The 25,349-nt window shown below is 45.9% G+C and overlaps 1 protein-coding gene and 1 pseudogene across 2 annotated transcripts in view; both read right to left on the bottom strand.

The window, feature by feature from the left end:
- The window catches only part of Spock1 (SPARC (osteonectin), cwcv and kazal like domains proteoglycan 1), a 458,837-nt gene that overhangs the window by 235,599 nt on the left and 197,889 nt on the right, over positions 1–25,349 (bottom strand). For both annotated transcript variants that reach the window (XM_041660008.1, XM_041660006.1), the window contains one exon: positions 20,890–20,935. In XM_041660008.1, coding sequence (XP_041515942.1) covers positions 20,890–20,935 — 46 coding nt within the window. The remainder of the gene's footprint in view (positions 1–20,889; positions 20,936–25,349) is intronic.
- On the bottom strand, positions 2,646–9,887 carry LOC121453537 (annotated as a pseudogene).

Below are 25,349 nucleotides of genomic sequence, written 5' to 3'. Positions count from 1 at the left end.
CCACCACCAAAGAGAGTTCTAATTATCGAAAGAGCCGAATCGGCCACAGTTCAGGTCTTAATGTGAAACGGATCTATATCTGAGCTCGTACTGTCCGTGTAATCACCAGGTAACCCTAGCGACCTTCTGTTTACCTGCAGGTTTAACTGTACCCTCTGCAAAGCGGGGCTCGCAGGATTATTTACAGAGATGCTGGAAACCTTAGATGCACTGAAACAGTAAATTGCCTCCCATCTGCTACGGCCGTCCTTATTTTAATTCTCCTCCTGTTGAGTGAAGGTCCCTGCAGCTTATGCCCCCCAAACCAGCTCCACATTGGAAAACCGGTCTGATTGCTGCTCTGCCCATCATACTGGATTCCCCCAGTTAAACCCAAGTCTGTTCTCTCAGTTCTCTGATGCTTCCGGGTCCTCCACCGTCTCCTCCACGTAGCTCCAGCTTTGTCACTTATTAGGTGGAAAGCAAACTCCGAACTCTGCCGGTCCTCACAAACTGTGATAGTGGGTCTCGAGGGACTCTACGCTGTCATTGGCTGTCACAGCCGTTCCCACCACCATTCCAGACAACAATCTGGCAGCAGTCTGAAACTGTCCACGCAGCCTTCTCTGATATTACATGGGGCATATGAAGGAACAAATTCAAAAGGAATAACCCAAGGAGAAGCCTAAAGTGGCCAAGTGGATTTCTGGCATCGGCCACATTTGTGGAAATCATGCTACACAGGTCCGTGAGACGGGTCTTTGGATCACGGATCTCTGAAGCGCACTGGACCCAATCCCTGGGAACAGAGCTAACAGCATTGTATCAAGCTCTCATCCTTGTCTTAAACATGCCATTAACGGAGGACCGTGACCCTGCAGTTAGGAGGGCAACTAAAGTTAAGCTCACTCAACAGATAATCCGTGAAAGTGCCTTATCAATTAAGGGGTGTTATAGCTAATCTTAGTTGTCAACTTGACCATAATCAACCAGCCTGCTGGGCACCTTTGGGAGAGATTTTTTTCAATCGGACTATTGAAGCAGGAAAACCCACCCTAAATCTGGGTTACATCCACTAGGGGTAGCTCACATAGAAGGACACTGAGAAGGAAGCTCTGCCTTTTGCCTGTCTGTGCTCACTCTTGCTGGCAAGTTCATCTATCCTATTGCTATGGCCAGCATTCCATATAGAATGAAGACTGGCAGCTTTCCAGGAATCCTCCAGTACTCCAGGAACAAAGCAGGAATCCTACAACATCCATCCTGATGGACTGCATGGCTACCAGATTCTCTGCCTTTCCATCATCAGACAGCCATTGTTGGAGTACCTATACCATACCCTGTAAGGCAGTCTAATAAATGATCTTTTATAGTGTGTGTGTGGGTGTGTGGGTATGTGTGTATTCAATTAATTCTGACATCTAGAGAACCCTGACAAATCCAAAGAATGTCAGCCAAGTTAAAGAAGAGGCACGGGCTATAACAAGACGGGATCTGTGAGGACATGGTAACTGGAAGTGGACATACAGGGGATGGTGGATCAGGACCCAGCATGCATGCACTCACATCTCCCCCTGAGATCTGGAGGAACCCCTTAAGGTTCCGACCCTGTGCAGACTCGTGGCAGAAACAGGAATTCAGACTCCCTTTTGGTTAAGAGGCCACCGTTTCTGCAGCGATTATCACAGGCTGACGGCAGGATTGATGGGAACTGGGGAGCTCCTTTCAGTTGCTCTCAGGCTTAGTTATGCAGAGGCACCCAGAGAAGGGAAGTGACCCGCAGACCTAGAGCCGTTCCAGAGACCTACTTCACAGAATACTCACAAAAACAGTAGCTACTTTACTTAGCCAACGTGACATCATCCTAGCTGTTTTTACCCAGTTTTACACCTATGATTAGGAGGTCAAAGATTAATTGCTGCACAGTTCTAATGGATTAAAAAATAAGATTCCCTGTTCTTCTGATCTCACGACTGAACAGAGTTACTGTGTGCCCTTCCTCACCTCTAAAGATTTGCCACATCTTAATCCTTATTCCCCGATGTCTCCCCAGTTACTCGAGGTGTATTTGTCAAACTCATTTATTGACTCAGCTCCTCCCTATTGGCTGAGTGCCCTTCTGTTGGAGGCTTAGAAGTGTGGGTGACCACTCTCTTACCCTTCAAACTCAGTATGAAGAAAACTCTTTCTAAAACTACTTGAGAAACAAGGTTAGGGCAACTCTCCCTACTGTAAGCTCCCTACCGTGATTAGCTGGTCTATGCTATGAACAAAAATAATACTTGTACAATTTCAAGATGACCAGCAATAAATGACAAGATCCGTGGGGATGGAGAACGGGCATTTTACATTCAGCTCTGAGTTCTGAATCCGGCTCTGCTCTTTCTTTGCTGTGTGACCTGGACCCCTCTGACCTTTCCATTATAGCGATGAGAATCGTTCTAGTCTTATATGGTCATTTTGTAAATTTAGAGATGACTCATACAAAGGCCTTCGTGCAGACACTGGTAGCAGAGGCCATTCCGTGTCTAAGCCACTCACAATCCTCTTGCAGGCTCTGCGAAGTACTCAGAGGGATTAACCACCGTTTTCAAAAGCCACTGCTGCTCCAGGACCAGAGAATCCTCGCCAGGCAAGCCTACCACACATTTTCTTTCTTTCTGCCTTTAGAAAAGGTGGTTGTTCTTTAAATAGATGTCAAAGATCATGATGAAATCTGGAGCCTCAGACCCCAGCGTGCTCCGGTGACGACTGTACGGGAGCACCTGAAAAGAGGAACACGAACTGAGGACAAGAAACAATAGAGCAAAGGAAGTCATACAGGAGACAGGAACCCATCCATCTCCCCACCGGAATGCTGTTCTTTGTAGAGCTTCTCCATTCAGGCAAATAACTTGCTGGGAAGGTAATGTAAATATGTAAGAAAAAAACATGTAAATAATGAAAAAGATGAGAGCGAGCTAGCGCAGCTGAACATTTCCTTTGATGCTGTGGCTCCGCGGCTAGGGGCGTAGCCTACAGAAGTATGACAGCCTTAATCTCAGGACAGTCTAGCGACTGTTTTTTAATAACAACCAAAATCAGGAAAGAACTCAGATGCAACAATGGGAAATGGATAAATAAATAAGCATATTTCAGGCATAGATCTCACAGAATAATATATATTGAAATAACATATGTGGAGGGTTCTCTAAGATGTATGACTTGAAAACGCAAGTATGAATTAAAATGAATGTAACTACTGCCTTCTCATCGCAACTCCCAGAGAGTGTGTTCAGAGAGCCTATGGGTCCTGGGCCCAGGAAGATGACTACAGAATCGTGGGAGTCTCTGAATCTGGGGCCCGGGAAGATGACTATAGAATTGCGGGAGTCTGTGGATCCTGAGCCCAGGAAGATGATTACAGAACCATGGGAACCTGTGGGCCCTGGGCCCGGGAAGATGACTACAGAATCATGGGAGCCTGAGGATCTGGGTCCCAGGAAGACGACTACAGGATTGTGGGAGCCTGTGGGCCTTGGGCCCAGGAAGATGACTACAGAATCATGGGAGCCTGTGGATCCGGGACCCAGGAAGATGACTACAGGATAGTAGAAGTCAGAAAATAGGAGCCCTTTCCTGATTTCTTCCTATCTTTTACATGACTTTTTTTTTTTTTAAACTTAAAAACAAAGACCTGGCATTTCTTAGCTATCACTTCAAAAACCAAAATGCACCAACCAAATTATAATTAACATCAGACTAAAGAGAAAAGAGCTCAGTGGAAATAAAACCGGGCTTTCCTGAAAAACTTGACAAACTCTTCCATTAAGGCAGGTGCTGCTCTCGGCAGGGCGTTGTTAGAGATGAGCAAGTGGACAGTTGTCACCCCATCCCTATGTCATTGCTGCCCCTGGATGAGATGAGCAAGCAGTCATCACCCCTATCCCATGCCCCCATCCCTGTGTCATTGTCGGCCCCCATGATGTGCAGAACAATACAGGCTGTGGAGACCCTGGCCTCCAAATCACCCTAAACCAGGGGTCAACAACCTATGTCCTAGGGCCAGATTTGGCCTCCTGCCTGCCTTGTGTAACCCATTAGCTAAGTATATTTCTTTGCATTTAAAAATATTTCAAAAAATTAAAATTATTGCATAACCTAAAAACCTTAGAAAGCTCAAGCTCAGTTTGCACATGGGAAGTCGCCTACAAAGTAGCCACGCCCTCTCATTTGCATATGACCAGGGCTGCACTTGCCTCTAAGGCAAAAGTCAGTTATTGCAACAGACTACAAGGGACTTCCAAGTCTAAAATATTTACTGCTTGAGTTGGTTGAGTCTCTGCTCCCTTTTCTGGAAGGCAGACACAGGAAGAGCCTAGATCACAGAGACAGATGACAGAATCAAATAATGTGTGACATGCTCAACACTCCCAGTTTTCATAGTTAACACTGAAATTGTACTTTTTAAAACAGCGGATAGAATGCCAGCTTGATTTGCTTTTTTAATAACCGTTTGTAAGACTTGCTGTACCTGCCAGTCAAGATGTGCATGACAGAGGAAGGAAACCCTAGCTCCAGTGGTTATGGAGTGCTTTGTATCTACAGCTATGATCCTTATTAACCTCCATTTGCCAATCGCACTCATGTTATTGCCAGGGTTGGTACATAGGGACCGCACTCCCTCACAGCACCGGCCCCCCTGCGGTCTTCAGGACCAACCATAGAAGCTATTCTAGCAACACCAGCTCACTCTGATTGCAGTATGTCAAGCAGGGATCTTTCCAAGAGATCCTCAGGAGAACGTGAAAAACACATGTGACCTCGGGAAAACATAAAGAACACATGTGACCTTGGGAGGACATAAAGAACACACGTGAACTTGGAGGATATGAGGAATACATGTGACCTTCCAGAAGGGGCTGCATTAAGAGACAACGGGAGAAACAGTGTAGTTTACAGAGCGTAGAAGAAACCAGTAGCCGGGCGGTGGTGGCACACGCCTTTAATCCCAGCACTCGGGAGGCACAGACAGGTGGATCTCTGGGAGTTTGAGGCCAGCCTGGTCTACAAGAGCTAGTTCTGGGACAGGCACCAAAAGCTACAGAGAAACCCTGTCTCGAAAAACAAAACAAAAAAAAGAAACCAGTAGCAACAATGACCAATCCCTAAGGAGCAGACACCACAAGTCCCCAAGCTGACTTCTTGGCTGAGTATGTAAGTCATTCACCTACAGGAGCTTCTCTGTAAGGTGTTGCCCCCCTACCATACAGGCCCAGGAAAGTCCCGCACCATAGCTCAGGTCCCAGTTGTCAGCGCGGCACAGCTGATAGCAAGAGTTCTGTCTTCACTCCATTTAATCAGCAGCTCTCAAATCTCAGTGAGCATCAGGAGGCCCAGGGGGACAATTCTCACAGGTCACTCCCTACTCTCCTATGGCCTCTGAACCAGCAGCTCTCAAGGAAGCCAGAGAACAAGTTCTTCAGAGACATTACTCTCCTGTCCAGGGCACTTTGTGAACCAGAGATCACACCCTGCGGCACTGCACGGGGAAGGCCTCCCGCCCATTACCTTTGATACTTGCAACTCCCCAATCACACCACACAAACTCTCCTATACAACAGGACATTACATACTTGAAAAGAGAAGATTCCATTGTCTTGAGAGAGCTCATCACTGGCTCAAAAGTCAGACTTCAACAGCCTAGTCCTGATTGACTAGTAACTAGCTGGGTTAAAAGCAGGTCCCTCCTCCTGTTCAACAGAGAAAAGGTCAAATCATATTTTCCAAATGTCCTCCTGTAGAGCACCACCGCTGCTAACGCGCCAATGTCCCTGAACAGCCTCCCTTTCCCGGGTACTCACTGCAGATCCAGGCAGCTGCTAGAAGGGTCCTCTCACAATGAATGAACCCCTGGGAACGTCCTGGTTGAGATTCAATTAAGCAGACGACAGTGGAATGATGTCCCCAGGGGGCTTTTAGATGCTTGTATGACACAGAACTTTAGGTAGTAAGTAAACTAGCAAATCATTAAGGAGAAGACGTTGGGAACAAGTCCAGACCATCCCATCACTCCCAAAAAAGACTTCACTCCCGCAGCGCTACACTGAGACAGATGGAGGCCTCCGTCCACCACATCTCTTGAGGATCTCTTCTCTCTCCGGGTTATCATGTCTCAAAACTTCAGAGGCTCTCTCATCTCTGGCTCTCATCTTTGGTTAGGAATGAAGTCATGCTTATCTGAAAGTTCACCCTCATCGCAGGGCGTGGGAACAGTTGATGTGGCAAACAGTGAAGGTCTTTAAAGCGTGACTTAGTAGGTCCACAACACTTATCACAATGGAATATCATAGGAGATCAGCCTGATCTAGTCCAAAGCATTAGAATGGCTTCCTCCAGCAAATGGCATATAAATCGAGGCCCCCAAGAATGAATTACGGGACAGGATAGGGGACAGGGACAGGGGTTTGCTAAGCTGTGGTAAGAGACCGTGTGAATCCTAGGGCAAATTTAGTTTACATACTAAGCCACATTAATTACAATAGTATAATGAGATCTTAAAGGAACAGTACTAGAGTTAAGAGATGGAAGACCCATCATCTGCCTGCTTAACCCACAGCTCTCCGATTTCTGCCCCTACTATCTGGACAGTTATGGTACCAGTTTGTGATGGTTTGAATGTGACTTGCCCACATAAGCCCATAGGGAGTGGCACTATTAGAAGGTGTGGCTTTAATGGAGGAGGTGTGGTCTTGTTGGAGGAAGTGTGTCACTGTGGAGGCAGGCCTGAGGTCTCATATACGCTCAAGCCATGCCCAGTGTCTCAGTTCACTTCCTGCTGCCTTTGGATAAAGATGTACGACTCTTGGTTCCAGCAACATGTCTGCCTGCATGCTGGCATACTCCCAGATGCCTTGCTTTTTGCCATGAAGTTAACAGACTAAACCTCTGAACTGTAAGCCAGCCCCAATGAAATGTTTTCTTTTATAAAAGTTGTTGTGGTCATGACACCTCTTTGCAGCGATAGAAACCTTAACTAAGATACATGGTAATTTTCTCCATTTAGCATATTCGATGAATTAGATACATGTAAGAAGCTACAGAATCAAGAAAAATGAAACCAAGAGAAAAAGTAAAAATTCCAGTCATAAACACACAGCATCCAGTGGGAATACTCTTGTTTTGGCAAATGCTTTTAAGGCTACTAATTTATGTGTGTGTGTCTGCATTGTTGACATGCACCACACACACACACACACACACACACACACACACACACACACGCAAGTGCTTGCAGAGCAGAATTACTGGACTTAGAAATGGTTATGAGCCTCCCACTGTGGGTGTTAAAAGCTGAATTTAGGTTCTCTGCAAGAGCAGTTAGTGCTCTTAACTGATAAGCATCTTGCCAGTCAACTGAGAAAATTCCACAGATAAGTTCCTGCAGAACCATTAACAAGACAGTTGACATCTTTTTCTGACTGTCCTATACCCAAGAGCACCTGAATGTCCCTGGAGACACAAGGAGTCCCTCAGTCCTTTCTAGGGCATCTCAGTTCAATGTCAACCAGAACAGCCACTAGGACAACTGTCCTAACACATAATGGGCCTCTCCATCCAACAGTTACAGTGTATTACCTTTGGTGCCTGAGCTAGCAAGATGTAAATCACTCTTAATCCATTGTGTGCTCCGGAGTCCTCTCTCACTAAGAGCTAAGACAGCTGACAGAAGTCTCTAAGAGCAGTTCGTTGGGGCTGCAGCCTGGGATCCAGGGAAGCAACTCTACCCTTCAGAGTAGGATAAGAGCCCACTGGAGGGCCTGGATTTTCCTTGTGGTCAGGGACCAGGCTAATCTGTTCCCATGGGACCTCAGAGAGTACCCTAAGAAGATGACTCCCAAGTCTCTGCTCTAGCCACACCTTCTATCCAAAGCATAGGAGGGCAACACATGTCCTCAACAGAGCACATCAATGCTATCACATGAAATCTACAAAAAAAAAAATCAAACAGCATTTGGAAATTCGTGGCTGTTTAGACTAGAAAGAGAGAGCGTGGTTTTGGGGTTGCTTACTCTCCTGCCGTTCCTACTGAGGACAACAGAATCCTCTGAAGGAGTGAGCCCTCGTTAGCGCTGCCTTGGAGAGACTGAAGCTGCAAGCTGATTAGCTTTGTGACTTTTCTTCACATTGCAGTAATTCAGCTATTTTTCTTCAACAGTCCTTTGTGTCTACAGCGAATGCTGTTTTGATTGTGTCATTCTGGCCCACTTGGTAGTCAGTCTTCAATGCTATTTAGAGAAGATTCGGGAAGCGAAACACACCTCAGACACCGCAGCCAGACAGCACTGGCGGAGCCCTATAAAGAAACACTTCATAAAATACAGCATCCCTCTCAACAGCCTTCCTCTCACAGAACTCCACAGACTCGAGTTCAGAAGCAATGCCAGTGGTAGCCCTGGCCCCACCCAGTGCCCAGATTCCACACGGCTATCTGCTTGATCTATGAAAACCTCATACTTGGGCTAAGCTCAAATCTATTGTTTTATAATTGCTGCCTGCCATACCCAGTTACTCTTGAAAGCTGATCATTTTTGTTACTATGATAAAAACACCCTGACAAGAAGCTATATGGGGGAGAAAGAGGACACTTGGTTTATAATTCCAAATTATGCTCCAATTATTATCGAGGAAGTCAAGGCAGGAACTCAAGAAGTTGGTAACATCCTGTCATTCATCACATTGTCACATCCTTGCTTGCTTCTGCTCAGCTCAGTTTCCTACGGCATACGCAGTTTGGGACATCTTGCCTAGGGAATGGTGCTGCCCACAATGGGTTAGGTTTCTCTATATCAATTAACCATAAAGGCAATAACTCATAGACACACCCATAAGTCAACCTGATATAAATAATTCTTCATCAAACCTTTCTTCCCAGATAGTTCTAGGTTGTGTTAACATGACCCTTAAAACTAACCACCACAGAAGCCAAACATCCCTAGAGACCTTGTACACACCCAAGTCCAGCTGTTGTGTCTGCAGAGGAGATGCCACATGCACGGCAGGGCTGGAGCTGAGGCTCACTCACCCACATTCACCCCTGCTTCACAATGAATGAATGAAAGTTATGCCCTGGCAATGCAGAAGCCCATATATGGTGGTTCTGTTGAGCTTGTCCATATTGGGTTTCATGGTCTAAGTTGATGAGGATGACTAACCAGGTCTCTTCCTCAAGAGGGCACAGGATCTCATTACAGCTGGTTGTGAGCCACCATGTGGTTGCTGGGAGTTGAACTCAGGACCTTTGGAAGAGCAGGCAGTGCTCTTGATCACTGAGACATCTCTCCTGCTTCACAAACTACACATAAAATGAAACCATTTAGTGTGGAGAAATCTGGGCTCTGCTCTGAGAACAGAATGACAAAGGTTTGCCCATAATGTGACATCATCATCCTCATCAAGTTTTACTTTTTTCTCTGGAACCTTGTTGCCACCTCCAGGAGCAGATCACTTTCCAGACATACTCAACAGCTTTACATCCTCCTCATCTTCATCTTCTGACTCTGCATCTTCCTCTACAGCTACTAGATGCTGTCTACTAATGTGCACAGTCCCTGAGCCACACTTCAATCTTAAGACCATAGGAGGTGTTATTTCAAATCCCCCAAGAGAAACTGTTGGCTGTAAAGACATTTTCAAAGTTGCCAGTGTTACTTTAATTGGACTGCCTTGATAGTTCACTGCTTCTGCCTCTACGATGTGTAATTCGTCTTTTGCCCCAGCACCTAAACTAACCATTTTAGTGATAACTGGTGCTCATTCTCATCATTATCCACCTTAAAGTGATCATCTTTGTCGGCTTTTAGTTCACAACCGTAAAAGTTGTTCTGAGGACTTAGAGGGCTCATGTCCACGTCCATCGAGTCTTCCATGAGGTGGAGGCGCGTTCTTCGGTGGCAGAGAAGTCGGACAAAGGGTACGGCCTGCTGCTCCTCTGAACAGGCAGGCAGGATGGAATCACGCCAGCCCATGCTCACATTTCTCACAAGGAATTCTTTTAATGGTTAAAAAAAATTGGGGGGAACGGCACCTTTCTGCTACCCTCTGAATGTGACCACCATGCTAAAAGTCCTGTGACTGGCTAAGAATATCACTACATAACCAAGTAGAATATCGGTGATGTCTTTAAATAAAACTCTGATTGTTTCAATATCTTGGTATCTGTATAAGCACCAAATGTGTACCTATTTTAAAAATAAAACTATGAATATGTATGTATATGCTTGTGTGTGCATGTGTGTGCACACATATGTATGTGAATGTGTGTATGTGTGTGTGCGCACACATATGTATGTGTATGTGTGTAAGTGTGTATGTGCATTTGTGTGCACACATATGTATGTGCATGTGTGTATGTGTATGTGTGCACACATATGTATGTGCATGTGTGTATGTGCATGTGTGCGCGCACATATGTATGTGTATGTGTGTATGTGTATGTGTGTGCACACATATGTATGTGCAAGTGTGTATGTGTGTATGTGTGCACACATATGTATGTGCATGTGTATATGTGCATGTGTGTGCGCACATATGTATGTGTATGTGTGTATGTGTGCACACATATGTATGTGCATGTGTGTATGTGTGTATGTGTATGTGTGTGCACACATATGTATGTGCATGTGTGCATGTGTGTATGTGTATGTGTGTGCACACATATGTATGTGCATGTGTGTATGTGCATGTGTGCACACATATGTATGTGCATGTGTGTATGTGCATGTGTGTATGTGCATGTGTGTGCGCACATATGTATGTGCATGTGTGTATGTGCATGTGTGTGCGCACATATGTATGTGCATGTGTGTATGTGTATGTGTGCACAGATATGTATGTGCATGTGTGTATGTGCATGTGTGTGTGGAGTGCACGTGTGTGTACATACGCATGTGCAAGGGAAGTATTCCCCTCCACACAAAATGCACACCTCACTTTGTTCATACAGGTGGCACTGTGTAGCTATCTGGACCTCTGGGGTCTATGAAGGCAATTCTCCTGATTACTTGCCCTATGGATGTGACCAGCCTCCTACCTCACATGGAGGAAGGTGACTGTGCACTGAGGCATTAGATTCTGGATGTCTGTCTGAACATCTCGATAGCAGGGTCTGGCTCAGCTGCCCCTTGGCTGAAGGCAGAAGATCCATTTGCTTTCATTAATTGACAACGCCGATCATTCAAAGGACTTGCTCCTGCCAGGAAGCACCCAGAACATTTTGTTCCCAATGCTAAGCACTTACTAGCATCAAGCCCTCAGAGCAGTCCCTGATGGAGGTGCAGGCTTCTATTCTTCTCCAGCTCCACAGTTTTCACTGAGCGTCAAGCCAGACCTTTAAAAGACTGTGTACTTGGTATTACTGGGTTAATTATAGACCTGTGAGCATTGTCACACAGACAGATCTTGAAGGAACATCCTGTCACTGTGAGGCTAGCACGAACAAGGCTGTCCTCCTAAGCCCACTTCCAAGAGCCTATGGGGGGGGGGTCATTTTTCAAAAAACCAGATACTTATACATGGCTTCACATTACCCTTTGGTGAATGAAGCAAGTGGAGTCAATTAAAAAATAATAATAATGAAATACATCTTTCATGAATTTGGTTACACACCTAAAAAGTAGGTGTCTGCAGGAAAATGGAACATTCCCTGCAAGAGGAGGTGGCAATCACATTAGTCACCGAGTCTGAGCATTAGGGAGGCTGGAGGTGGATGTGGCTGGGGAAGAATGCAGTGAGAAGCAGTAGAAAATGCTAACTTAGGGTTGGGCTGTCTCCAGAGCCAGCACAGACAAATACACAGTTCCTTTAAATGGGCAGTTTGGTGCCACCCAGAATCACCTGAAAGGGAGTCTCAATGGGAGAGGGTCCAGATCCAATTTGTGTGTGTGTGTGTGTGTGTGTGTGTGTGTGTGTAATTGCCTTCATTGCCTTACCTGATACAGGAAGACCCAGCCTGGCAGTGGGCAGCACTACTCCCTGGCTGGCTCGGGGCCCTCGACTGTGTTAGAGTAGAGAAAGCTAACCTGGCACTCAGCATGGATGCATGCATTCCTCTGTGCTCTTCAATAGGACTGTGATGTGACCAGCTGTTTCAAGTTCCTGCCTTGACTTCCCCAAAATGATGGCCTATGTAAGCTGGAGCTGTAAGCAAAAAATAGACTCGCTCATCCCTGAGCTGGTTTTTGTCAGTGTATTCTATAACAGCAACAGAAATGCGACCTTTCCCACCTAATTGGAGCCTTCCTGCCTCGGCAAAGGTTTCTTTTGACCTTTTCCACCTAATCTGAAGTGAAGAGCAGGAGCTACTGAGGCCATCCACACAGTTCTTGACCCTGATAAACAGCTACCCTTGGCCAGGAACTGCTCAGCCCTCTGCTGCCCAGATAGCTGGGAAAGTCAGTTCTGTCACTGGCATTCACCAGCTCAAGCAGGCCCTACTGGGAGGCTTGGGCTCAGTACCAACAGCATGTACGCGTGTGTGCATTAAATCACCTCTAGAAGCTACAAAGGGCCTCATGGACATTGTTAACTGAACAGAGACCCTTGCCAGAACCCACCATGCAGACACCTTGAGCTCAGGCTGTGGCTTCTAGAAGCATGAGGAATAAATGTCAGCTGCTGCTGTCAGTTGCTTGTGAGTGGCTCACTCTGATAATGTCAATTGCGTGTGTGTGGCTCACTCTGATGATGTCAATTGCGTGTGTGTGGTTCACTCTGATGATGTCAGTTGCGTGTGAGTAGCTGGCTCATTCTGCTGTGCTTGTTCATAGCAGCCCAGAGTCCCGTCCCCCCCCCCCCCCCCACAACCCGGTGGACTCTATAACTCTGACTGATCATGTGATCATAGTCAGAAACGACTCCTCCCCACCATGTGCTTCCAGTGCAGCTCTCCTCCAATGTGTGGTCATCTTTAGGAAGGCACCAGGTACTTCTGGGATCCTCTACCAAACATCACCCTGGAAAGACTGATGACCCCTGACCTGAGCTCCCTGGCCATGAGAGCTTCTTTGGGGCACCTTCGAGGCACCCTCTGGCTGGTCATATTTACCCGGTTTCAGTCTAGGGAGCAAACTACAGTAAGGGACACACCTACAGTAAGTACACGGCTAGGTGATTGACAGACCTTCTAGCTCATTCTCAGGCCTTCAGATCCTTCCACATCTGAGGCTCAGGAATGAAACAGTAATCGTGCATCCACCCTCATCGTGCTCTGTATTATAGGGCTGGATCAATCTTGTAGATCCCTCACACTGCAGGTATAAAAAAACCCATAAGCTCTAGCATAGACACACGGATCCCTAGGCCCAGGAAGGCAAATGCCTGTCCTATTGCACAGGGTTACAGAAGGGTAGTTAGGAAAGGAGGCCAGTCTTCAAAGCTACAGAGCCAGCGCCTTCTCCCAGCAGACACCATTACCTCCCGGGGACGCGGTGACTATGTAAAAAGAACATTGAACAGGTCTCCATTGATTCCATGCTACATAATACAGGTGAGGGTATTACCAAACAAAATGCTTTGATCTCAGGCATGGAGTGGTCTAGCATTTTCTTAAGTAGCTATCTTCTTTCTGTGCAAATGGAGAAAAACATGAATCCATTCTACGCTCTCCAAGAAGCCAGCTGAACCAGCCTTATAGGTGGATCGTTTTTAAATTCAGCTGACATATTTTACTCTGTTGAGAATTCACCCAAGCCAAAGCCGGTTGATTACAGCTCAACAAATACAACAGATCCAGGGGCTGTTGCCCTACTCAGAAGGTGGAATAGTAGTAGATCCCCCTTGGATAAAAACTAGCATCAAATATCATAAATCTGGGGGAAAGTGATCAGCATGACTTCAGAACAGACTGCACCTTCTGGGGAGGCTCGTACATGGAAGCCACAGTGCCCATGACTGCAAGGTGAGTTTGACTGTCCTCATGTCTCCATTATCCCTCCCGAATAGGGGAAACACAACCTTGAGTGGTGTTTGCTCCTGAAGTCTGGGGACACAGGCCCTAGGAAGCAGTCCCAGGGCCTCCTATACAATCTGTCCCAGCACTGTGTGACCACGAGGAGCCTGCACACGGCACCTAACAGAATAGACTGGAAAGAGCACGCCCTCATTAGGAAGATTCTCTACCTAGCCAGCCCCTTGGCCCTTGTGAGCATAAACAGCCACTTCCACGAATGTCTATCCAGATGGAATTGCACATTAGTGCCTCTCCGCGGATGAGAGAGCCAAGGGTGTGAATGGGGCCACTACATAATGGCGTAAGCAAGATCTAACCAGGAGCCCTTCGCCCCTCCCCTTTCTTCCACACCACTGCAAGTTCCCATAGGACACTGAGGCAAGGAAGCAGCCCCAGCCTGGGCCTTTCTTCCTGCTTACACTAAATGTCCCTCCCTACCCGGGTGGTTAAAAGGTCCATTTAATTCTGCTGGTTTTATTGAAGTTATAGTCATACCTCATTGGTAAACCTGTAACTTTAAAATAAAAGCATTACATTTTGAATGCTTCATTTTTACTTCCTCTACAAGAAAACACACATGGAAGCTCACGTTTAGAACTGAGCACCCGGAAATGCTATGGGGAAGCCTTCTATCAGTGATGGGCAACCTCGAGTCAAGAAAGGCCAAGGGATTTGCCAGAGTTGGCCATTTTAACACTGGCATGGCTGTATTTGTCTTAGTTTTGGTTACTATTGCTGTGATAAGGCACATGACCATAAAGAACTTGGGGAGGAAAGGGTTTATCCCAGCTTACAGTTCTATTACGGTCCATCATCCAGAGACATCAGCACAGAAACTCAGGCATGGCAGGAGCTGATACAGGGGCCATGGAGGGGCGCTGCTTATTGGCTTCCTCCTTGTGGCTTACTTGGCTTGTTCTCTTTCACAACTCAGGACCACCAGTCCAGGGATGGCACCACCCACAATAGGCTGGGCCTCTCCCATCAATCACTAATTGAGAAAATGCACTACAGGCTTGTCCACAAGCTAATCTATAGGAATATTTTCTTGACTTGAGGTTCCCTCTTCCAAAACAACTCCAACTTGTGTCAAGTTGCCATAAAACTAGCCAGTATGACATCCCATCCTAGATTCCCTCTGGGAGATGCTACTCTCTGTGTGTCTAAAGGCTTGTCAGGAAAGTCTTTGTGCGCCTGTTGATGTTGTTAATAAAAAGTACCCCAACACCAAAACAAATAGAGACAATGTAGCCATCCATCAACAGGGAACTGGAGTAAAATGTGGCACCTGCAGGAAGGTTACATTGTAAAGAAATTGCTAAATCTACAACTACAAAAACAAAATGTCAAACGGTATGCTGAAGTGCCTTCAGCACGCTAGAGACAGAGACACTGGTTTCTACTGTGAAATACATGATTTAATGTAACACCCTGTGCATATGTTCAAATGACTGGGGAAAAAAAGCTAAGTAATAGTTCTGTCACCTTTAGGGAAATGAAAATGTGAGATAGGACCAAGGAAGACTCCCTGGGACCAATATTACATATTTTATGGTTTATTTCTCTTGGGAAAACAAACAGGCAAAGTCAAAGAGGTAAGACCAAACTTTTAACCTGATCAAAGCCAAGAGCTGGAGTTAAACCCAAGAACACTGATATTTGAATTAATAATGTTCTCTTCCTGCCAGGGTTGAATTGCAACATTTAGAAATCAATACTCCAATTTGAAAAAAAATAGTTATTTTATTGTCAGAGTCAAGACATACAAGAAATGGGGAGAAGAGAATGAACTTATCTGGAGTGAGGTGTAGGAGAATCAGAAGTGTTGAGTTAGGGAAAACATCTTCCTGAAGTTGTGTGGCAATGGAGAAGTGAAGCCTGTTCCTCCAAACGGAGGCAGCCGGGGGCAAACTATTACACTGCCTCCCACAAACCAGGTCAGCTGCCTCTGAAATATAGCAGTTCCCAGGCTCAGAGAAGGTGAATGAAGCCTTAAAAATTGTTTTTCAAAGTTAAATGAATGCAAATCAGAGGCTCTGTGGAACCTCTTCTATGCCAAGAAGACGACTACAGAGACTTACATCTCTAGCTCATCCAGAATGTAAAACTTGCAGATTCATCTAAGTGGAAGAGGTCCACCAACTTCATCAGTGAGCCATCTTGTCCCCATGCCTCTTTCAGCCCAGCGACATAGCATGCTGTAGCCCTCACAGAGCTCTGGGACCCCGAAGGCAGCTGGAGCATGGGAATCATTCTCTCCTCTCAGTTGGAAAATTTCCCCTCGAATGGTTCTGTGATGCCTCAGGATTTGAGCTTGTTGGGATGCTGGGATAACCTGTGAAGTCAAAGTCCCAGGGATTTCTTCTTTCCTGTCATTTGAGTTGACAGCAGGTGGACGGGGCTTCTTTTACATCTGAAGACCTGTTCCTGCATGCTTTGTCCTGAAGTCACCTGCATAGGCTGAGGGGAAGCCCCTGCTGGGTTGCTAGACCAGAATGATGCACTCACTGCCAAAGGGGCAGCATTCTCAAAGCCAACGGTCATGTGCTGTCCTGAAACACCCACAGCTTTCTCTAGACAGAAGTCCACTTGCCCCTGACAAGTCCCCTGATGAGTCTCACGGCCATCCCTCCTAACGCAGTTTGTTTCTTCAGCTGGGACTTTGTACCCACGTAGATCACCCGGCTCGTTCCTGAGTGAACCACATCTACAGCAGAGGTCTAAATCCATCTGTGCTCTATCACTCTGCGACATCTTCAAGTCATCAGAATTACATTCTAAACATAACAATGTAAGCAATCACACACACACAAAACCTTCCTCATCCCCATATAATAGCAGCAATCCAGCTTCTTCATAAGCAACACTGCAAACCAACTTCAGTGTTCCTTTTATAAACTTCAGTGTTCCTTTTATAAAAGGACAATTGGGAGCCTTTGAAATAACTCATTAGAATTTGCTTCATAGCTTTTCAACCCAAATTCTGTGGACCCCAAAGCCACACTTTTTATTTTCTTTTTTCATTTTCTTTCTTTCTTCTTTTCTTTTTCTTTTTTTTTGGGGGGGGGTTGACTTTTTTTGTGTGTGTGTGTGAGATAGGGTTTCTCTGTGTAACAGCCCTAGTTATCCTGGAATGGAACTAACTCTTGTAGACCAGACTGACCTTGAACTCACAGAGCTCTGCCTGCCTCTGCCTCCCAAGAGCTGGGATTAAAGTTGTGCACCACCCCAGCCCAGTCACACTCTTGTTTTCCTAATGACAGTTTTGTACTTCCCAGATCATCTTGTTCTTTCTCCTCTGGACTCTATGGACAACTGTCCTCATCAAGCCCATTCCATCAGGTGGGAAAGAGAACGGGGTACTCCTGACACCACACTGGAGGTAACTGATATCAGCAAGATCGAGTATGCAGCCATGGGGAGCGAGCTTGACCAAAACCACAGCCTGTATGAGGCCAAGCTGAGGCTAAAGAAAGTCACAATAACCATGATGGAGCCTTGTCATCTGTGTAAGCATGTACCAGCTTACGGATCGATGAGCCAAATCTCACCCTGCTCACACCCATGGCATGTGCCCATCAGTCAGTGCTCACACGCTCCACATCTATATGACCAAGGATGTCTCATCAGAGAGGCCTTCCTTTGTTCTGTTTCTATGACCATTATTAAATATTAGGTGGCTTTAACAAAATGAGTGTTTCCAAAAACTTCCTTCTGTGCCAAATAAACATCGTATAAACCTTCTTTTGAGATCATCTCCTTTTTCTTTCTCCCCCTGTAACCTCCATTGTGTGTGTATGTGGGGGTGTGCATGTATGTGTATGCATGTACATGTATGCATATATGTACTGGTATGTACATGACACAGTGGGCATGTGAGGTCAAAGGGCAACCTCCGTGTTGATCTTTGCAGTCCACTTTCCTTGAGGAAGCGTGTCTTCTCTGCCCCTGTGTGTGCAGGCTAGCTGGCCCACAAGCTTCTGATGACTGTCCTGCCCCTGGCTCTCATCTCACTCCAGGAGCACAGGGACTGTAGGTTTGCAACTGCACCTGTAGGTTCTGAGAGTCCAGAATCAAGCCCCCACATCATACAGCAGGCACTATACCCACGGGGCCACTCCCCAAATCCACACAACACACACTATACCCATGGGGCCACCTCCCCACATCGACACAGCACACACTGTACCCACGTGGCCATCTTCCACATCCAAACAGCAGACACTATACCCACGGGGCCACCTCCTCAGCCTTGTATTTAGATCAGGATAGTATCTGGTTCATTTTTATCAATTCAACACAGACTAAAGTTGCCTGGGAAGAAGGATTCTTGCTAAGGAATTGCCTCCATCAGATTGGCCTTTGGGCATGTCTGTGGAACATTTTCTTGATTAATTATTTCCATGGAGGCCCAGTCCACTGTGGGTGGTACTGTCACTAGGCTGGTGGTCCTCGGCCATACAAAAAGCAGACTGAGCAAGCCAGGAGGATTCAGCTAGTAAGCAACATTCCTCCATGGTTTCTGTCAGTTCCTGCCTCCAGGTTCCTGCTTGTGTCCTTGTCCTGGCTTCCTTCAGTAATGAACAGTGATGTGGAAGTGTAAGCCAAATAAACCCTTTCCTCCCCAAGTTGATTTTGATCATGTGATGTTTGATCACAGTATCAGAGAGCAAATCAGGACAGAATGGAAATGACTTCGTGTTGCTGACAAGTCCTCCGGAGTTCAGTGATTCCCCTGCTTTCCCAAGGATGAGATGCCCGACGTCATCTCTGCCTGTGGCTTTTATTTCACCGTGTGTGTCAGCGCCACCAGTAACCACCCATCTCTACTAAGCTGCACACAGTGTACTTAACGACATCTGCTGGAGCTAATACTGTAAGCGAAGGCTACCCTCTGCTCGCTGCTCTCCCACGGCTGTGTCTCTACATGACCACAGCAGTCACACAGAGGGACCAGGAAGGACTCTCCGCTGTACGCTTAAACATCATGAGATTTGGAGAGATCTAAGCATCAGCAGACCTAAGTTTCCAAGCAGAGCAGGGCTCCACTCAGAACAGTGGCAAAACCCTTGTCAGGATTTTTCTCCTAAGTGGGCTTAAATGCTATGTTTTCCTTGGGACTCAAAAATCCCTGTGTGACCATCAGAACAAGGGGAGCAATCATTTATATATCCAGATGGCAAACAGCACTTGCCTTCATACAGTCCCTTCTCTCGTGTGTCCTCCCTTCATGGAATATTCATTTGTCTGAATGCCCTGGAAGGAAGTTAGCCTGGTGGTTACAGGGATCCTAGGAGGAGTATGTATGCATCTCAGCATGAAGCAGCAGCTCAGGGTACCCCACAGCTGAGCCGTTGTCACAACCAAGAGCCTGAAGCAGATGTCTTTGGACAGACTCACCCATAATACACAAGCCGGGGATGTGCCACTCTGCATCACGAGTATTCTTCATAAGTGAAGGTTTAGTCTTCTAAGAACACTTGAGTTAAGGAAATGCTTAGCATAAATGACTAATACCTCTATATATGCTACTGTGAATTGTTGGGGTGATTGAGTGCATCCCAGGCAAAGCCTCCAAAGGAAAGGTCTCTGCACACACCCTTCCTCCTTCCCTCAAATATACAGACCCACAATCCCCCTGCACAGTCCTCTACACAGCCAGACACTCTTCCCTGCACACTCCTGCATTGCGGTCATTAACACATCCCATGGAAATCATGACCATGCTCTCTCCTCACATCTCAGGTGGGCACTAACCATGCTTCATTTGCTCTCTGTTTGGATTTTTGGCTTTGCATTTGTGCAGACAGCGAGAGCACCATAAATTTTCCAGGGTAGGCACATGAATGGATGGATAAAGGCATGTGGGACTGCATAAACAAAATCATGCATTGCTTTAAGGTTTGGGATAAACACACATGAAAACCTGAACGTCGGTTCTCCTGATGAGAAAAAGCGGCGTCCAGGGCAAGTGACTGACAGAAGCCAATACTCAGAATCATGAGCACTGGGAAACATGCATGGTAGATGGTATCGCCTCTGAGTTTCAGGCTTAATGGCACACATATATCCACAGCACAATTTAGCATCATTTCAGCAGTGATGTCAGTGCTGAAAGCTGCCACTCAAGGGACAGCAGGAATAGGACAGCCCTCACTGTGTCACACAAGGACATAGTGACTTCTATCTGCCCCCATGGAAACAGTTCCACATCTGCTGGGACAGATGGGAAGGACTCAAGGACAACAGCCTGTCTGTGAGTGGACATAGCAAAAGCTTCTCACTAGACACCATGAAGTTTGGTCAGATGGCTCAGGGGGTAAGTCACTTCCCACCATGCCCAGTGAACTGTGATACTGAATCCCACATGGGGGAAGGGGGAGTCCAAATTCTGAAAGTTGTCTCTGACCCTCACACATGTATATATCTGTGTACACAGGAATATACATACAATACATAAATTGTCTTTTAAATAAAAACCATACAGGGGCGCATTTAACAAACAATTTCAAGTATCCAAAATCTCCCAGAATTTTTCTTTTTTCCCTCATTCAATGGGGGAACATCTTTCAGCATATTACATTCTATGAGTAAAACGTCAGGGTATAGCCAGCCCCACGATTCACAAGCTTGATAATCACTCTGCTATTTTTTTAAACAAAATCAATCAATAATTTCACTAGCTGACTCAAGTTTTAAAAATTGTGTAAATGTGTCTACAAATAACCTCTGACAAATACCCAAGTGGATAAAAAAATTTCTACCACCCCCACTTAGTTCAGGATCCAAAGTCAATAAAATAAGAAAGCAAGGTAGCTTCTGAGAGAGAGAGAGAGAGAGAGAGAGAGAGAGAGAGAGAGAGACTCAACTCTGCATGCAAGGAAGAGAGAATGTGTTGGTATTTCCCATGATGCATCCTTTACCTTGGTCGAAGGGCTTGTTGGGATTCCAGTTTCTGAAATAGTCATCCTAGGAAAGAAAGGTAGAAATGAAGGTCAGACATCAGAGGCCTTTCCCTGCAGAAAAACTGCCTCGTCCAGCTTCCCAAAACACAAAGGAGAACCCTCACCGCTCACAAATCTTCCCCCCAAAAAGCATGAGAATGCAATTAAAAAATGTCAATTTACTTCTCCAATTCTCGCCTTTCAAATTGTACATACTAAACACAGGGAGCTATAGAAACATCTCAGCCTGGCATGGAAACAGCTCTGCTCGTGTTGGTTTGACATATCCGCCCAGCCATCTCCTACGTGTGAGGTGTATCTGCTATCAGCTGTACTGTAGGTGATGCCTGGGCGGCTCTCACTTACGATTAAGCCCCTGTATTTGTAACAGCTGATAATTTAACTGTCAGCATTTCTTTTACATGGAGACATATAACTTGAGGTGTACATTTCCAGTTCCTCAACACTTACAGAGCCTAAAACCAGAGGACCATTCAAACGTTAGAACACCCCCGGGGTGCTTAGCGTAAAGTCTTTAGTTTTGGGCATGGAGTCCATTCAGCTCCAACCACAGCCACGTCACTCTTGCGTGCAGTCTGCATCAAGCACCTGGCAAGGTGGGTTCTTCATTACTTTGAAACTGCAAGAAACTACATCACTCAGTTCTTCAGGGTTCTGTTAACCTCTCCTCACTTCTAGCAACCCTCTCCCTTCTAAACAATCATCCTTGGCCTCACCCTGCCCAGAACACCCACAGTTTGCAAACCAGCAAGGCTAGACTGTTCAGTCTCACACCACATCACCTCTAGGGCATTTGCCCTTTCCAGCTGATAGTCTGTTAGCTGTGTGGTTTGGGGTAGGTACTCCACCCATCACAGATACCTCCAAATGGCTGTCTGAAACAAGCCCTCAACTTCCCTTCTGGAGAAGTTAATTTACATCAAAGTGCACGATTAGTTTAATTTTGCCCTCACTGTCCTATGATGCAGCTCAGCTCCCACACGATCTCCCGTGGATGTCATTGGTCTCCTCCTCAATCAGTTACCTGGCTTAATACGAGATTCTTGTTGAGGCCACTCAAGCCCACAAAAATTTTAGGAAACTGGATTTAGAGTTAAATCAGAACATAATGCTCCATGGCTAGTGATTCCATTTTACAGGGTGTGAACAAACACAAACAGCCTCCCCTGGATCCCGGAGACTCAGCACTAACCACTTTTTAACTTTAAGGAGCTGGTCCACTTTGCTCCAGTTTTAATTTTACGACATGACTGTCATAATCATGTGACTTGAGATCTATCCCATGAGCAATTATTGAGAAAGTCTAGAATAATCTACCTGCAACATCCACCCCCCCACACACACTTATTATTTTAAATGCAATCCAAATTCGGGGCACTGTGCTATCTAAAAGCTGATGAGCCAGTGCTAAGTGGTCTTGGGTAAAGGGATGTTTCTGTGTGATGCTCAATACCCTCTTTGCCTTAGACAATCCTGTTACCAGAAGAATCTTTTGTTCACAAGAGCAAGGCAAGAGACACCCCAAAAGGAATGGTCTCATCACCAGAGGACAAAGATAACAAACTGTCCAGGCTGCCCACCAATGCCCCCTTCTCATGCAAAGGGGACGTCAGCAAGTTCAAGGGCACTGAGGCTCTTCGGAAATCTTTTCACTTGGCTGTGCTCTCCTAATCCATGGGAGCTCTGAAAGCAGAGGATGTGTGTCCAAGGGAAGGGCTGGAGCCTAAGGTAAGTTTCCTTGCTTTAACTTCACACGTTACATTCTCTTTGATGTCCAAGAAAGGCTTAAGCAGGTCCCGAGAAGAGAATACTCCCTAATGATTCAGTACGCTTGAGGACCCGGCTGGGATGTGAAGCATTCTTATGGACCTTGTCGCTTTGCAGGTTAACTCTAATTGCTGTTTTCACAGTTTTTTTTTCAGGAGGAAAAGCATGGTTTTAAATATAAAGCCTCTAAAAGCTGGTATCTGCCTTGGGATATTTAAAATCCGCTGCAAATGTAATAATACTACCTAATCACTGCAAATGTATAAGCACACCTTGAATGAAAACTCATGATGGAAAATAAATCCTTCAAATGGCCTCTCACCCAGGCAGGCCAAGTGGGATGGGGAACTACGCCCTGCGTCTGATTGCTTTCTCTCTTCTAGAGGAAAGAAGATCACCAAAACACAGGCAAAGGAGTTGGGAGCTCACAAAGCTTGGGCTATTGTGAATTTCAGTGTAGCTGGTGGAAAACCCTCCACCAGAGGCCAAGGTCATGAGCACTGTGAAGTACGCGATGTAACAAAGCTCATCAGGGAAATGGGCACGGGGCAGCGGGGAGAGGGTCTTCTGCCAGGGTCAGAGTATGATGTGTCAGGGCATGAGGGATCACTATTCTAACATGCACAGGTGCCCTCAGAGATGCCCACACTGCTCAGCTGCGTCAGTTGGCTCACTCTACGAGAAAAGTTGAGATCTCCAAGGTAACAAAAAGCCAGGGGTGAAGAAAGCCACTTAGAGACATCACCTGGGAATCTGCTCATCCTCAAGTTCCACCTAACTAACCATTGGCATCCTTAAGAAACTTAAGGACAGCTAGCTATGGTCCCAAACTGTCACTCCACCAATACCAGGGCTGGTCTCTCCCCTGAGGCTCAAGACACTTTGAGCAAGCCAGACTTTTATCTTCTGTCTTAATGAAAATGCAGGGGCTGCGTCATTTGTAGCAGACTCATCTGGCAGCAGGGTGCCTGGTCCCACGCCACCCCAGTGCTGCACTGTGTGACAGCCCATCCCTGCTCCCAGGACTTCAGAGGCCAGTTGCAATGCCAGCTGAGACCTGGACCATGAGAACCTTGTCTCTGACCATTGTTCTAGCCCAGGAAAGTTGATACCTATTCAAATTCAGACAGGGTTGAGGCTGTTGGATGAATGGGCACTTGCCAGGTTAGTCTGTCTGATTTGGCCTTTTGACTAGAAATGTGGTCACCTAATGATAGAATTCTTTAAAGGAACTTGCAAGGACCCAGAAACAGGTTAATTTTCAGACATAAGCCTAACTGGAAAAGTAAACGTTGAAATACAGTCATTTATTAAATTCAATAACTCTCATTAATTTATCGTGCACACTGAGCAACAAGAATGGCCGTGTGGGTCCGTAGTTAGTGGTCTACCCTGCAGGGTCTAAGAGAGTTGGCTTCTGAACAGGGAGGGACACAGCCTTGAGCTGGAGTTAAGCAATTCTTAGGATGAAAGGCAAATTCTATTTTTCCGTGGTATTCCATAAGGGACCTACCCAACTCTCATTACTTAGGAATCTCCAAGAACCCACCAGTCTAAGCAGAGGCTCAAGCATGAATAAACTGACTGATGACTGACATCGTGAAGTGTTTCAGGGCAGTATACACACTGAAAAGCCAGCCTGGCCGTCAGAGAGCAAATCGGTTGTTTTATGTCTAAGATGGAGGAAGGAAAGGACAGCTGGTGCTCAGAGCAGACGAAGAACCAGAGACCTGGTAGTACTATAGCACCATGCTATCATATCAACAGAGACAAAAATCACATTTAAACATTCACCTCATTAGCTAAATATCCCCAGAAACACAGCACTGGGCACCATAACATGAATGGCTGGTGACAGCTGCTGCAAAGGAATTAACTGAATTTTTAACTGTGTTAGAGATATTCTGTTCTGGTCAGCACCTGTAAAAAGAAAGTCTGTACATATACATACACACAAATGAATCCACACCTATGCACACACACTTACACAAATATATATAAAGTTGTTTATAAGCGCATGCATGTGTGTATTTATATTCATTCCCATGGTACATATCATAAAATCTAATGACAAATGTGTGTGTATTCACAAGTCATAATGTATATGACGATACCCATAAGTACAGTCAGCTCTCTATATCTTAGGAGCCACTTCGACAGAGTCAACCAGGTATCAAAAGTCTTTGAGAAACACCTGCATTTGCACTGAACACCATCAACTTTCTTACAATTATTCCCCAAACTGTTTGGTCTATTGCAAAGCATTTACATCCAGGGGTGACGTAAAGTAGGTGGTGGAGGGGACGTGAGCAGGTTCTAGGCAAACACTGTGCAGTTTATTTCGGAGATGTGGACATTCACAGATTTGGGGTTCTTGGGGCCCTGAAGCCAGTCCTGTACAGATGTTTACATGGGACAAGAGCCTTGCCATTCTCCTGCGAATCTGCTAAAGAAGTCCTGCAGTCGGCCTAATATGAAATGACGCCGAACTTCTGCAGACTCTGAGCAATCGAGTCCCCTCACCGTGGATGGGTGTGTCCTATAGCACAATTGAACATGATTTCTCTTCCCTTGTAGTACAGCCCCAAAATGGCTGATGCAATTTAGCCCCAATATTCTCCAGGGATTTCCCATTTCAGCTACAAAGACTG

Source organism: Microtus oregoni, unplaced genomic scaffold (genome assembly GCF_018167655.1).
Source record: "Microtus oregoni isolate MIOR12 unplaced genomic scaffold, Mior012 000011F_ref0000422, whole genome shotgun sequence".
NCBI lineage: Eukaryota > Metazoa > Chordata > Mammalia > Rodentia > Cricetidae > Microtus > Microtus oregoni.
This window is presented reverse-complemented; position numbering and strand designations above follow the sequence as displayed.